This window comes from Chiloscyllium plagiosum, unplaced genomic scaffold, assembly GCF_037043375.1.
Source record: "Chiloscyllium plagiosum isolate Xiang-an unplaced genomic scaffold, Cpla_swu_hap1 HiC_scaffold_13, whole genome shotgun sequence".
NCBI lineage: Eukaryota > Metazoa > Chordata > Chondrichthyes > Orectolobiformes > Hemiscylliidae > Chiloscyllium > Chiloscyllium plagiosum.
Window position 1 is genome coordinate 91,638,661 of NW_028270151.1, and position 16,752 is coordinate 91,655,412.

At 40.5% G+C, this 16,752-nt stretch overlaps 1 protein-coding gene across 6 annotated transcripts in view; it reads left to right on the plus strand.

Moving 5' to 3' along the window:
- The window catches only part of ryk (receptor like tyrosine kinase), a 296,128-nt gene that overhangs the window by 105,355 nt on the left and 174,021 nt on the right, over positions 1-16,752 (plus strand). For all 6 annotated transcript variants that reach the window (XM_087993913.1, XM_087993912.1, XM_043701685.2 and 3 more), the window contains one exon: positions 3,871-3,971. In XM_087993913.1, coding sequence (XP_087850039.1) covers positions 3,871-3,971 — 101 coding nt within the window. The remainder of the gene's footprint in view (positions 1-3,870; positions 3,972-16,752) is intronic.

Sequence of the window (16,752 nt, forward strand, 5' to 3'; positions counted from 1 at the left end):
TGTGGTTTCCTTCCCCACCCTTTGCATCCTAAATCTTGCCCAATCGCGTTGTAATTGCCCTTCCCCAGCTATAATTCTTGCCCAGCGGTATATACTTATCCCTTTCTATCACTAAAGTAAACATACCCGAATTGTGGTCACTATCGCCAAAGTGCTCACCTCCCTCCAAATCCAACACCTGACCTGGTTCATTACTGAGTACCAAATCTAATGTGGCCTCGCCCTTTGTTGGCCCGTCTATGTCCTGTGTCAGGAAACGCTCCTGGACACATTGGACAAAACCTGACCCATCGAAAGTATTCCCAGTCAATATTTGGAAAGTTAAAGTCCCCCATAACAACTACCCTGTCACTCTCACTCCCATCGAAGATCATCTTTGCTATCCTATCCTCTACATCTCTGGAACTCTTTGGAAGCCTATAGAAAACTCCCAACAGGGTACCCTCTCCTTTCCTGTTTCTAATCTCAGCCCATACTACCTCAGTAGCCGAGTCCTCAAACGTCCTTTCTGCAACCATAATACTGTCCTTGACTAACAGTGCCACACCACCTCCTCTCTCACCATTTTCTCTGTTTTTACTGAAGCATCTAAATCCCAGAACCTGCAATAACTATTCCTGTCCATGTCTCTGAAATGGCCACAATATCGAAATCCCAGGTACCAACCCATGCAGGAAGTTCACCCACCTTATTCTGGATGTTCCTAATGTTGAAGTAGACACACTTCAAACCAGCGTCTTACCATTAAGTATACAAGTCCTGCCCTGATTTATCTTTCTAAAATGCAGCACCTCCCACTTATTTAAATTAGACTCAATCTGCTACTCCTTAGCCCATTGGTTCATCTGATTGAGATTCTATTGTATTCTGAAGTAACCTTTTTGGCTCTCCACTGCACCACCAATTTTAATGTCATCTGCCAACTTACTAACCATACCTCCAATGTCACAGGCAAATTATTTATGTAAATGACGAAAAGCAGTGGACCCAGCACTGTTCCTTTTGACACACTGCTGGTCACAGGCCTCCAGTCTGAAAAGCAATCCTCCACCACCACCCTTTTGTTTTCTATCTTTGAGCCAGTTCTGTATCCAAATAACTTGTACTGTGTACCGTGTGCTCTAATCTTGGTAATCAGTCCAACATGATAAGCTTTGTCACACACCTTACTGGAGTCCATATAGACCACATCTACTCCTCTGCCCCCATTAGTCTTGTTACTTCTTCAAAAAGCTCAATTAATTTAGTAAGATATGATTTCTCATGCATAAAGCCATGTTGACCAGCCTTATTCAGTCCTTGCCTTTCTCACTACATATAAATTCCCTCCCAACAACTTGCCCAATGATGTCATGCTCCGCAATGTATAGTTCCATGGCTTATCCTTACTACCTTCTTATTAGTAGCACCATGTTAGCCAGCCTCCAGTCTTCCGGAACCTCACCTGTGACTATTGATGATCAAAATATCTCAGTAAGGGGCCCAGAACTCATTTGCCTAGCTTCTCACAGAGTCCTAGGGTACATCTGATCAGATCCGAGGGAGTTATCCACTCTTATGCGTCTTAAGACATCCAGCACCATCATTTCTGTAATATGGAAATTTTTCAAGATGTTGCTATTTATTTCCATATGTTCTCCATTTTCTAATTCCTTCTCCACAGTAAACACTGATGCAAAATACTCATTTAGTATCTCACCCATCTCCTGCGGTTCCACATTTAGACTCCCTTGCTGATCTTTAAGGGTCCCTGTTCTCTCACTTCTTACAATTTTGTCCTTAATCTATTTTAGAATCCCTTTGGATTCTCCTTAACCCTATTTGCCAAAGCTATCTCATGTCCCCTTTTTGCCTTCCTGATTTCCCTCTTAAGTATACTCTTACTGCCTTTATACTCTTCTAGGGATTGACTCTGTCTCTGCTGTCTATACCTGACCTATGCTTCCTTCTTTTTCTTGACCAAAACCTCAATCTTTCTAGCCATCCAGCATTCCCTCCACCTACCAGCCTTGCCCTTCACCCTAACAGGAACATGCTGTTTCTGAGCTCTTGTTATCTTGTTATTTTTTAAGCCTTCTCATTTTCCAGCCATTGCTTTCCCTGCAAAAACTTTTGAAAGTTCTTGTCTAATACAGTCAAAATTGTTCTTCCTCCAATTTAGAAGTTCAGCTTTTAGATCCGGTGTATCCTTTTCCATCACTATTTTAATCCTAATAGATTTATAGCCACTGCCTAATTTCTGCAGACTAGGTCAAGTTTTTCAACTTCTCTAGTAGGCACAGCCACATAAGGAATCAGAAACGTTTCTTGTATATACGAATTCCTCTCCATCCAAGGCCTTAACATTATGGCAGTCGCAGTCTATGTTTGAAAAGTTAAAATCCCCTACCATTACCACCCTATTATTCTTAACAATAATTGAGATCTCCAAATTGTTTCTCAATTTTCTGCTGACTGTTTGGGGGTTCTGTAGTACAATCCCAATAAGGTGATCACTCGTGTCTTATTTCTCAGTTCCACCCAAATAACTTCCCTGGACATATTCCTCGGAATATTCTTCCTAAATACAACCATAATGTTATGCCTAATCAAGAATGCCACTCCCCCTCCCCTCTTGCTCCTTTCCTCTGCTTCCTGTAGCATGTACACTGAAAAACATCAAGTCCTGTCCATCCCTGAGTCACATTTCTGTAATTGCTATGATATCCGAGTTTCATGTTCCTAACCATGCCCTGAGTTCTTCTGCATTCCCTGTTAGGCCTCTTGCATTGAAATAAATGCAATTTAATTTATCAGTCCTACCTCATTCTCTGTTTTGCTCCTGCATGCCTTGATTATTTGACTTGCTCTTTTTTCCCAACTGCATCCCGATTGTAGAAAGGATATTATTAAACTAGAAAGAGTGCAGAAATGATTTACTAGAATGCTACCTGGACTTTAAGGTTTGAGTCATAAGGAGAGGTTGTATAGGCTGGGATTTTTTTTTCCCTGGATCAAAGGCAACCCTATAGAGGTCAATAAAATTATTAGAGGCATAGATAAGGTAGATAGTCAACAGCTTTACTCCATGGTAGGGGAGTGTAGAACTAGGGGGCACAGCTTTAAGGTGAGAGGGAACAGATACAAAAGGGTCCAGAGGGCAATATTTTTAAACAGTGTCTGCTGAGTGACTGAAATGGACTGCCAAAGGTAGTGGTGGAAGAGAGTACAGTTTCATCATTTAAGAAACATGTAGACAGGCACATGGATGGAATAGGTATGGAGAGATATGGATCAAACGCAGGCAAATGGGACTAGTTTAATTGTGAAAACTGGACAGCATGGGCAAGTGTGGCCAAAGGGCCTGTTTCCATACTTGAGACCTTTATGACTGTTTGTCATCCTAAAAGCCACTCTTTGAAGGCTTGCTATTTCAGTTGTTTTATATTTGTCTGCAATGACTGAATGTTGTACTGGTGCATTCTGGTTTTTGACATGAGTGTCCTAACCACAACATAATGAACCACTGATTTGCTGTTTGGTGTACTTGGCTAGAATGTTTTTCTATTTTTATAGGAGTGATGATTTGTTCCAACGAAAACCTATTTCTGTTAAAAACATTGATTTAATTTATTTGAACACAAACTTTGATTATATGAAAGGGGAAGACATTTGCAGGGTTACAGGCTACAGAGTGAAATGGCATTATGTGAATTGCTACTTTAAAAAGTCAGCACAGACATGATGGACCAAATGGCCTTCTGTGTTCTGACCACGCTGGCGATCCTATGATTCTAAATCACTGTTACATCTTCAAGGTATGAGTGAGGTCAAAAAACTTGCAAATATGAAGTGTGTAAATCATTAATCTTGTTTTTTTTCTGTTGCCAGTATGAGTGAGAGTGGAAGCTCTCAGGGCCTGTCACAACCTTCCACGCAGACCACGCAGTATCTGAGAGCTGATACACCCAACAATGCAACACCTGTCACTAGTAAGACTTTCATTTATTGGATAATTTAGAGATAGTTGTGGGCCAAGCTGATCCCTGAGTTAAATCTTAATCATGCTTTGAAATGGAAGATGATTATTCTATGTTATTATTAATAAAACAAACTCTCTACATAGTAAAATAGTACAAGATAAAATTGTACTCAGTGAGCATAAACTGGATTACTTGGATATTCTGTCCTCCTTTTCCATTTCCAATTTCGACTGTTGTATAATATTCCCTGTTTCATACTGACAGCAGGATTCAAAGTTTTTTTTTGTGTTAGCTTCACAATAATCAAATAGATTTAATGTTTTTGTAAATGTTTAGCTTCTGAAATAATGTAAAGAAAATATCGTGTCTGGGTAAGTACTATACATTACCTGGGATATCAACCTAGGCTAAACATCAGAAAGCTATGTTTGATTAGCTTTCTCAATTTAAGAATGACAGTGTGTCCCTGATTATATCACTGCAGTGTTCTACATAATAATTACCATATTATTACTCTTGAATGAAAAGAGCGTGGAAATCATTGTGCAACTGATTGTAAAGGGTGCCAGACAGTGTTTAGCTGGGGTGGTTTCTTGGAAGCACTGGTAATGCCTGAGGCTAGTAGCAATTTGTCTCATAACAAAGAAACACCTACAACCCCAAAAACACACTGCAATATTTTAAGTATCGGAACCTCACAACCCATGCTAACCCAGCAAATAAAATTAATAAACGCACTTTCTATTTTAATTTGTCAGATTAGTATCATGCAATTTGGTCCCAAATTGAATATCGCCAGCACAACACAGAAGACCAAAGGTTTCCAAAGTTGCCAGAGAATCTGTCTGTCCTTGATCAAAGTGATTAAAGTGAAGCTTTCGTGTCTGCAAGTTCATTCCTCATTGCTAGTGGGCTGCAGTTTAATGTTAGTAGTTAGTATGAAGTAATACTTTAGAGACTTCACAATTACTTATTAAGAAATGACAAGGTGGCTCAGTGGTTAGCAGGTAACTCAGTGGGTTCGATTCCAGCCTCGGGCGACTGTGTGGAGTTTGCACAATCTTTCCGTGTCTGCGTGGGTTTCCTCTGGGTGTTCCAGTTTCCTCCCACAGTCCACAGATGTGCAGGTTAGGTGTTAGGTGTAGGGGTAAATGTAAGGGAATAGGTCTGGGTGGGTTGCTCTTCAGAGGGTCGGTGTGGACTTGTTGGGCCCAAATGGCTTGTTTCCACACTGTAGGAATTCTATGATTCTATGAAGTCGGAGGGTCTTCTCCACTGAACCGAGGAAAAGGAGGACAGTGAGCAGCCAAGATCATACTGGGGGAGGACTTGCATCTGGCCAGTAGAGAAAGAAGCAAGTTCGCAGTTGGCCCAACCTTTACCTAAGATGGGTTTACTAATTGAGGCTTAGCTTCCTTGATCTCTCAAGAGAATAGTTTTGCCATGTCAGATGGTGGCAGAGATCTGTAACATTCTAGAGGAAGACGTCAGAGCTGAGGTAAGTTAGTGTATAAGAGAAGGCTTTTAGTATGCTTTCCTTTATTGGTCAGAACATTGAGTACAGGAGTTGGGAGGTCATAATGCAGCTGTACAGGACATTGGTTAAGCCATTTCTGGAATATTGTTTGCAATTCTGGTTCTTGCTCCTACAGGAAGGATGTTGTGAAACTTGAAGGGGTTCAGAAAAGATTTACAAGGGTGTTGCCAGGGTTGGAGCTTTGAGCTATAGGGAGAGGATGAATGGACTGGGGCTGTTTTCCCTGCTGGGTGATCTTATAGAGGTTAATAAAATCATGAAGGGCATGGATAGGGTAAGTAGACAAGGTCTTTTCCCTAGAGGGCATAGGTTTGTGGTGAGAAGGAAATGATTTAAAAGGAGCGTAAGGGACAACGTTTTCACACAAAGCGTGGTGCATGAATGGAATGAGCTGCCAGAGGAAGTGGTGGAGACTGGTACTAATTACAACATTTAAAAGGCATCTGGGTGGGTATATGAATAGAAAGGGTTTACAGACATATGGGCCAAGTGCTGGCAATTGGGACTAGATTAATTTAAGATATCTGGTAGGGATGGACGAGCTGGACTGAAGGGTCTGTTTCTGTGCTGTACATCTCTATGACTCTTGAGAGTCAGTGTCTATTCAAATACAAAATTATATTTAAAGACAACAGTTGGTGGGTAGATAGTTATTTCTTTAAACAGAGTGGTGGTCGACGTTGGATTTTCAAAGGGTCATGTCGATTTTTAACAAAATAACTTGCAAGTTGAAATATCGCAGAACATTTTGAAGTTTGTCATTGTTGTCAAACTTGGAGTGGCAAAAGTGAGGATTATACAAATCACCTGTAACAGGAGTTAGTTAGACTGGGGAGAGGCCATGTAAGTAGGAGGTTAAATTTAACACAAAGAAGGGGATCCAGTTTTGCAGAAAGGATAGAGAGAGGCAATGTAGTCTTAATGGCATAATTCTAAACTGTGCAAGAACAGAGGAACCTGGAGATCCATGTGCTGGAAATGGGACGGGCGAGATGGAGGCATAGCAGTAATGTGACTGCACCACTAATCCAGAGGCCAAAGCATTGAGGTTATAGTACAAATCCCATCTCAACTGTTGGTATATATATTCCATTAATCTTGAAATCTGAAATTGAAAGCTAATCCCCGTACAAGTAACCATAAAATGATCACTGATTTTTGTTAAAACTAATCTGGTTCACTAATGCCCTTTGGAGAAGTAAATTTGCTAACCTGGTCTATCCTACATTTAACTCCAGACCTCTAACTGTTGATTCTTAACTTCCCTTCCAACTAACCTAGCAAGTCACTCAGTTCAAAGGTAATTAGGAATAGACAACAAATAGAGTCATAGAGATGTACAGCATGGAAGCAGACCCATTGGTCCAACTCGTCCATGCCGACCAGATATCCCAACCCAATCTAGTCCCATCTGCCAGCACCTGGCCCATATCCCTCCAAACCCATCCAGGTGCCTTTTAAATGTGGCAATTGTACCAGCCTCCACCACTTCCTCTGGCAGCTCATTCCACACACTACCACCCTCTGTGTGAAAAAGTTGCCCCTTAAGTCTCTTTTATATCTTCCCCCTCTCACCCTAAACCTATGCCCTCTAGTTCTGGACTCCCCCACCTGGAGAAAAGACTTTGTCTATTTATCCTGTCCATACCCCTCATGATTTTGTAAACCTCTCTAATGTCACCCCTCAGCCTCCGATGCTCCGGGAAAACCTCTCCCTATAGCTCAAATCCCCCAACCCTGGCAACATCCTTGTAAATCTTTTGAAACTTCTTTCAAGTTTCACAACATCCTTCCAATAGGAAGGAGACCAGAATTGCGCACAATATTCCAAAAGTGGCCTAACCAATGTCCTGTACAGCCGCAACATGACCTCCCAACTCCTGTACTCAATACTCCAACCAATAAAGGAAAGTATACCAACTGCCTTCTTCACTATCCTATCTACCTGTGACTACACTTTCAAGGAGCTATGAACCTGCACTCCAAGGTCTCTTTGTTCAGTAACACTCCCGAGGACCTTAACATTAAGTGTATGAATCCTGCTAAGATTTGCTTTCCCAAAACGCAGCATCTCACATTTATTTAAATTAAACTCCATCTGGTAACATTCTTCACTGTCCACTGCACCTCTGATTTTGGTGTCATTTGCAAACTTACTAACCATACCTCTTATGCTCACATCCAAATCATTTATATAAATGATGAAAAGTAGTGGACCCAGCACCGATCCTTGTGGCACTCCACTGGTCACAGGCCTCCAGTCTGAAAAACAACCCTCCACCTTTGAGCCTGTTCTGTATCCGAATGGCTAGTTCTCCCTGTATTCAATGAGACCTAAAATTGCTAACCAGTCTCCCATGACGAACCTTGTCAAATGCCTTACTGAAGTCCATATAGATCACATCCACCACTCTGCCCTCTTTGTTACTTCTTCAAAAATTCACTACCAAGTTTGTGAGACATGAATTCCCACACATAAAGCCATGTTGACTATCCCTAATCAGTCCTTGCCTTTCCAAATACATGTACATTCTGTCCCTCAGAATTCCCTCCAACAACTTGCCCATCACGATGTCAGGCTTACTGGTCTGTAGTTCCCTGGCTTGTCCTTACCATCTTTCTTAAACAGTGGCACCACGTTAGCCAACCTCACCTGTAACTATCGATGATACAAATATCTCAGTTAGAAGCCCAGCAATCACTTCCCTAGCTTCCCACAGAGTTCTAGAATACACCTGATCAGGTCCTGGTGATTTATCCACCTTTATGCGTTCAAGACATCCAACACTTCCTCCTCTGTAATATGGACATTTTTCAAGATGTCACTATCTATTTCACTACATTCTATATCTTCCGTGTCCTTTTCCACTGTAAATACTTGATGCAAAATACTGGTTTAGTATCTCCCCCATCTCCTTGAGCTCCACACAAAGGTCATCTTGCTGATCTTTGAGGGGCCCTAATCTCTCCCTAGTTACCCTTTTGTCCTTAATGTGTTTGTAAAAACCCTTTGGATTCTCCTTTACTCTATTTGCCAAAGCTATCTCATGTCCCCTTTTTTGCCCTCCTGATTTCCCTCTTAAGTATACTCCTACTGCCTTTATGCTCTTCTATGGATTCACTCGATCTATTCTGTCTATATCTGACATATGCTTCCTTCTTTTTCTTAACCAAAACCCAAATTTCTTTAGTCATCCCGAATTCCCTATACCTACCAGCCTTTCCTTTCACTGTTACAGGAATATACTTTCTCTGGATTCTCATTATCTCATTTCTGAAAGCTTCCTATTTTCCAGCAGACCCTTGAATAACGAACAGCTGTGCCCAATCAGCTTTTGAAAGTTCTTGCCTAATACCATCAAAATTGGCCTTCCTCCAATTTAGAACTTCAACTTTTAGGTCTGGTCTATCCTTTTCCATCACTATTTTAAAACTAATAGAATTATGGTTGCTGAACCAAAGTGCTCCTCCACTGACACCTCAGTCACCCTGCCCTGCCTTATTTCCCAAGTTTTGCATCTTCTCTATTAAGTACATCCATATACTGAATCAGAAAGTTTTCTTGTACACATTTAACAAATTCCTCTGCATCTAAACCCCTAACACTATGGCAGTCCCAGTCTATGTTTGGAAAGTTAAAATCCCCTACCATAACCACCCTATTATTCTTACAGATAACTGAGATCTCCTTACAAATTTGCTTCTCAATTTTCCTCTGACTATTAGGGGGTCTATAATACAATCCCTTTCTTATTTCTCAGTCCCACCCAAATAACTTCCCTGGATGTATTTCCAGGAATATCCTCCCTCAGTACAGCTCTAATGCTATCCCTTAGCAAAAACCCCACTGTCCCTCCTCTCTTGCCTCCCTTTCTAGCGTTTGTATCCTGGAACATTAAGCTGCCAGTCCTGTGCATCCCCAAGCCATGTTTCTGTAATTGCTGTATATCCCAGTCTCATGTTCCTAACCATGCCCTGAGTTCATCTACCTTCTCTGTTAGGCCTCTTGCTTTGAAATAAATGCAGTTTAATTTATCAGTCCTGCCTTGTTCTCTGCTTTGTCCCTGCCTGCCCTGACTGTTTGACTCGCCTTTGTTCTCAACTGTACCAATCTCAGATTGAAATCTTTCCTCACTACCTCCGTGGGTGTCCCCCTAAACCATACAAGTATAAATCCTCCCGAGCAGCTCTAGCAAATCTCCCTGCCAGTATGTTATTCCCCTTCCAATTTAGGTGCAATCTGTCCTTCTTGTACAGGTCACTTCTACCCCAGAAGAGATTCCAATGATCCAAAAATGTGAATCTTTCTCCCACACAGTAGCTCCTCAGCCATGCATTCATCTGCTCTATCCTCCTATTCATGCCCTCACCAGCTCGTAGCACCATTTTAAATTCCTGCCTAACTCTCTTTAATCTCCCTTCAGAATCTCAACCTTTTCCTGTCCTATGTCGTTGGTTCCAATGTGTACAGTGACCTTCTGCTGGCCCCTCTTCCCCTTGAGAACCTTTTGCACCCTCCCTGAGACATCCTTGATCCTGGCACCAGGAAGCAACACACCATTCTGATTTTTTGCTGCTGGCCACAGAACCGTCTGTCTGTACCTTGGACTAAAGAGTTCTCTAAGATAATCGATCGCTTGGAACCGGACATATTGTTGGCCTTGCCAGTGATGTCTACATCCCATGAAAAAGTAGACATGTTGACAGTGTGGCTAGCAATGCATATGGGATTTTGGGCTTCAAAAATAGGATGAAGTTCTAATTTGAGTTTTGTACCACTGGACATTATTAAGAGTATGAGGGTACAAAGATTTACCACTATGATTTCATGGATTGAGTTAAGGGGTTTCATTACAAAGTTGAGAAGCTGAGGATATTTGATGGAGGTATACTAGGATTGTGGTTAAGTTTAAGTGACATAAACAATGAAAAATGCTTTTCATTAGTTGAAGATGCAAGGACCTAGAGGGATACTAGTTTAAGATTTTGGGTATATTGAGGGAGGTGATTTGATTGATGATGTCAAGAGAACATTGTTGGGTATAAACGAGAAGGGCTATATGGGTATCACAAGGGAGTAGGGCTAACTAGATTGTTTCACAGGGCTTGCATTTGATTAGAATGTACTCCCTCTGTACCATAAATGATCCAGTATATCAATCTTAAAAACAATCAAACATCCAATTAATTAATATATAATGCGTGCATATCAGCCAAAGGCACTTTGTGAACTACACTGAAATTCACTCCAGTGTGCAGGTTGTGTGAGAATACTCAAACGCTTTATGCAGGTGTGTGTGAGACAGCTGCCAATGGTGCTATCAGCTAAGTTCCAAAATCCTTATCTTTAGACTGGAATGCAACTGAAAGGATGACTGATTGGGGCTTGGAGGTGGGGGGGAGGGGAGACGGCAGTGGATGCGGGGGTGGGAGAAAAAAATTTGGATAAATACTTGAAGAAAGGCTGTAATGAAATGTTAGTTCAAGTGGATCAGGTGTAGGTGTATCCACCGGGGAAATTTAGAGATAAAAATAGTCATCAATGCTCGAAGTTAATTGATAAATATTAGTCCAGTGCTTAGTTTTAGTTGTACAAAGTAAATGTGTTATCAACCAAGTACAAGTCAAAAATAAGTATTTGATACTTGTATCTTGGAGATCTGTATCAAATGTTTTGCTTGGTTCTGGTCAGTTCTAATTGAAATCTTTCAGTTATGGACGGAAATAGAATTTATCCGACCATGGAAAACAGGCCATATTAATTAAACACACAGAATTGTGATTAAAAGTTAAACAGATTTACCATAATTTTATACTGTAATTAGCCTTTTGAGAGACACATTGTTTGTAGATAAATTGTAAAAGGCATCCTATTAGATCTTTGTGACATAGCCACTAGTGAGTTGAAAGGAATTGATTGTTAGATTAGTAGCTTTTCCCTGGAGTAACTGGTGCCATGTGGTTGGCAATTGCACTATTATCAAAAGGCATTTTGGAGTATGCAAGGATGAATATTGTCACAAAGACAATTTGGAAACAATTATAAGCCGTTTCATTACAGGTGCAGAATTTTGTATTTTGGATGGGTTCTTGGAAAGTAGTAATTATGGAATATTCTCCTCAGAAAATTTACTGTGTTTATTTAGTTGATGTGGAGATTTCTGTCAAGACCAGCATTTATTGCCTGTCTGTAAGTGCCCTTGAAAAGATGGTGGTGGTGCCTTGGCTACAACTGAGTGGCTCACCAGGTCATTTCAGAGGACAGTTAGGAGTGAACAATGTTTGCTGTGGTTACAGAGCCACATGTAGGTCAAATTGGTTAAGTTCACATTAGTGAACCTGATTGGCTACATTCCCTCTAATACTTCTGAGTGCTGCATTGACCTTTGAGGTCCATGTGCAACGACAATTTCTGCATAAAGGAAGTCAATGCGTTGACATGCCGATTGGCACACGGGACCTCCAAGTGGCCATGCAGCTTGAAGGGCTATACAAATCACAATTATTGATGCTAACATTTTGTTTCTGATTTATTTATTAATTCAATTGAAATTCTCTGGCTGCTGTGAAATTGGACTCCTGACTCTGGGTCAGTTGTCTAGGTCTCTAGGTATCTAGTCCAGTAACATTACAACTGTGCTGCTGTACACTCATGATTAATGGTTATTTCTGGTGCCAAACATTTTTGGGAGAAATGATGGCAGTCTGCAAATGTATCAAATAGAAATTGTTTAAAATTACAGTGTACCGGCATCATTTTTATGTGGCTTTGGCTGGCAACACCAACACGTGCTCGTCGCTAATCGTCCTTGTCAGCAATTGTGTCTGATGTGGCTCTGGAATCGCATGTACGCCAAACTAGGTAATGGTGCACATTTCTTTAAGGGCAATTAATGGAGCAGATTGAGTTTTGCAACAATCAATGATTGTTGCACAGTTAGTATGAAGATTTTTGTAAATTAATTGCTTTTATTAAAGGACTCCAAGTTGTAGTCCAACGGTTTAATTGAAATCACAAGCTTTCAGAACACTGCTCCTTTGTCAGGCTGTTTCACCTGATGAAGAAGCAGTGCTCTGAAAGCTTGTGATTTCAAGTAAACTTGGGGGTCTATAACCTGATGTTGGGTGACTTCTGACTTTGTTCACCCCAGTCCAATATCGGCACCTCCGCATCATTCGTTAAAGGAATTTAAATTCCGCTGGCTAGTGGGATTTAAATCCATGTATTAACCAGAGATTTGGCCTAGGCTTTTTGATTACCTTTTTTTAAACTAGCTCAATGACATTAACTCTACTCCACTATCTGTCATCTCTCAGAACAACACACATTTTTTTGTATCTCAAGACATGTAATACCTAACAAATGCACTAGATACAGAAACAGGAAGTTTAAAATGCAGCAAGATTACAGCAAACAGACTATTGTTGAATGTAGAGAAAAAAATACTTCATTTTATTGTTTAATTTGTTGTCACTCTCTTCCTGGTTCTTTTCATAATTTCTGTCTCTTTTGCGTTTTTCTGTAGCTGTCATGTGTTCCCAATATGGGTATTATGTCTTTTGTTTGGATCTATGAGCTACAGAAAGATGAGAATTAATAACACTAGTTAAGAGGTATAATGGAAAAAAATCATTGTAGAAATTATGCAACAGAGGCAGTTGTGAGAGGAAACATGGATTTGAGGGTTATTACATTTGCATTTTATTTCATTTATTCTGGTCCAGTGATGTCATGTGAGCTATACATGTAGCTACAAGGATATTGCTAACTACAAATAGGACCCTTAAATTGATATGTTCATGATAATCTTTCACAGTTAAGTTCATAAATTACTCTTAGGTTAACAATGATTTCCCATAAAGCTCACTGAGGCAGGATGTTTAATAAACTTTTCTGCTTATCAATTCAGTTGTGCACAATGTTACAATTGTAATTAATTGTACTGACCATAGTAAGAAAGAGAGTCGAGTGTGTGGAATTGGAAAAGCACTGCAAGTCAGGAGCAGGAGAATCGATGTTTTGGGCATAAGCCCTGATGAAGGGTTTACTTGATTCAACTGCTCCTCTGATGCCGCCTGACCTGCTGTGCTTTTCCAGCACCACACTTTCGACTTTGAAAAACTCCAGCATCTGCAGTCCTCACTTTCTACCAATAGTAAGAAGAATATGCATGGAGCTGATACCATGTTAAAACTATGTACCTCACCTGACCTAAACATATTGTGGCTCTGTTGCAAAGAAAGTCCCTCTGTTTAATGTGTCAACTAAGTTTACTTAGTTGATTTACCTGATTATGATTGGCATTTAATTATACATCTATATCAGAGTAAGGGACTCGTACAATTGAAACACAATTAATTTTAATAAAAGTTGGATTTTTTTTCATTCAGTTAAGATGTTGTTAGATACTGGCCCTCATTCAATTTCTCTTTAGGAAGTTGAAGTGGACCAGTTGAATTCTGTAGACGTTTTTTGTATTAATTTCCAGGAAGGCTGTGTCGCTGACAAGAATCAGCATTTATGGCCCATTCCTCATTGTTTTTTAAAGTATTCTTTTGATACAGCATGCTAGAGGACTTCCAAATCTTGTGAGTAATGTAAGACTTTAGTTACAAAAAGGCCAGCATGACTGGGGATCAGTAATCCTAACATCTGTGGTAGATAAGTTATTCAAGAAGATTCTGAAAGATAAGATATACATGCATTTGGAAAGACAGGGTTTGATTGGGAATAGTCAACATGGCTTTGTGCGTAGGAGATCATGCCTAAATTTGTTAGAGTTCTTCAACGAAGTGACCAGGAAGGTTGACGAGGACAGAGTGGTAGACATTGTCTATATAGATGTCAGTAAAGCCTTTGATAAGATTCCACAGGTAGACTGCTCTGAAAGGTTGAAACTTTATTGCTGGAACAGCACAGCAGGTCAGGCAGCATCTAGGGAACAGAAGATTCGACGTTTCGGGAAGGGCATGTGCCCGAAACGTCGAATCTTCTGTTCCCTAGATGCTGCCTGACCTGCTGTGCTGTTCCAGCAATAAAGTTTCAGCTTTGATCTCCAGCGTCTGCAGACCTCACTTTCTCCTGCTCTGAAAGGTTAGATCACATGGAATCCAGAAGGAACTGACAAATTAGATACACAATTGGCTTGATGGTAGGAAGCAGAGAGTAATACTGGAAGAATGCTTGTCAGACTGGGGGCCTGTGATTAGTGGTGTGCTTTGGGTTGATGCTGAGCCCGTTAGTGTTTGTTATGTATATCAATGATTTGGATGAGAATGTACAAGATATGATTAGTAAGTTTGCAGATGACACTAAAATAGGCGGTATTGTGGACAGTGAAGAAGGTTATCAGAAATTGCAGCAGGCCCTTAATCAGTTTGGAAAGTTAGTTGAGAAATGGCAAATGGAGTTTAATATAGATAAGTGTGAGGTCTTGCATTTTGGAAAGTCAAATCAAGGCAGAATTTTCATGGTGAATGGTAGAGCCTTAAAGAGTGTAGTGGAACAGAGGGACCTTGCATTTCAGGTGCACGGTTCTCTGAAAGCGGAGTCACAGGTAGATAGGGCAGTGAAGAAGGCTTTTCTGCACACTGGTCTTCCATCCTTCCATCAATCAGGGCATTGTGTATAGAAGTTGGGAAGTTATGTTGCAGTTGCACTTGCAATTTGTGTTCAGTTGTGTTCACCTTGCTATAGGAAGGATGTTATTAAAGTGGAAAGAGTCAGAAGAAATTTAGAAAGAAGTTGCCAGGCTTCAAGGGTCTGAGTTACAGGGAAATCTTGGTCAAACTAGGATATTTTTCTTCAGAGCATAGGAGACTCAGGGAGGAATCTTAAAGCAGTGCACAAGATCATGAGAGACATGGATAGGGTAAAAACATTCAGTCTTTTTCCCAGGGTTGGGGAATTGAGGACGAGAGGGCATCAGTTTATGGTTAGAGGGGAAAGAATAAAGGGGAACCTGAGGGGCAATGTTTTTACACAGAGGGTAGTATACATATGGAATGGGCTCCCAGCAGAAGTGGTTAAGGCAGGTAAATTAACTACATTAAAAGGCATTTGGACAAATACATGGGATAGGAAAGGTTTAGAAGGATATGGGACAAGCGCAGGGAAATGGTGTTAGCTTGGATAGGCATTTTGGTTGGCATGGACCAGTTTGGGCCAGAGAACCTGTCTCCGTGCTGTGCGACTCTATGATGCTGTGATTATGATCTTCACTCATCAAGTAACCTTGATGTGTTCCATTTGCATTTTTAAAGATAAGTTCAATTCCTCAATTGCATGGTTTGATATAGCAATTACTAGAAAACAGTGTTGTGTGATTTTTAACTTTGTACACCCCAATCCAACACAGGCGCCTCCAAATCATTGCTAGAAAATCACAGTTATAACAGGGCAGAAAACTTTGCAGTAACCATGTATAAAAATACTGTTTGTGTTTTTTTTAATGTTGGTCAACTACACATTTTCAAATAAAAGACTCTGCAAGTATAATTTTTCCTTCAGAAGCTATTAAGTTACACTACTTAGTCTCCTGTGACGTTGTGTGTTAATGAAATCTTCACGTGAGGAGTATTACGAGAACTGAATCAGGTCTATAACAGAGCAGATCATTGCAATATATGTTGAGGAGCTGCCAAACTGAGGTACATCAGGCAGTCCACGTTCCCAATAAATCTGGTGTTAAGCAATACAAACGCATGTTTTTACAATTCATTCATTTGAAAAATGTGAGTGATATCCTAATATACCGTGGTCCAGAGTAAATGAAATGTTGTCAGCAGTTAAGCAATATATTCCTCCCTTCATTGATATTGGGACTGGAGGGTTGGGGATTTTTTTCCTTGAAGCATAAGAGGCTGAGGGGTGACCTTGTAGAGGTTTAGAAAATGATGAAGGACATGGATAGGATGAATAGCTAAGGTCTTTTTTCCATGGTAGGGGAGAAAAAAATAGATGGTATAGGTTTAAGGTGAGAGATGTTGGTGATATAATGGGCTACATTTTCATGCAGAGGAACGAGCTGCCAGAGGACATGGTCAAGGAGGGTACAATGACCTTTAAAAGGCATATGGATGGGTGAATGAATAGGAAGGGTTTAGATGAATATAGGCCAAAGGCTGGCAAATAGGTCTAGGTCAGATTGGGATGTTTGATGTCAAGTTGGATTGAAGGGTCTGTTTCTGTGCTTTGTGACTCTTCGTTTCTTCAAGCTTGTAAGTCTCAGTGCATTCATAGTACATGTCTAA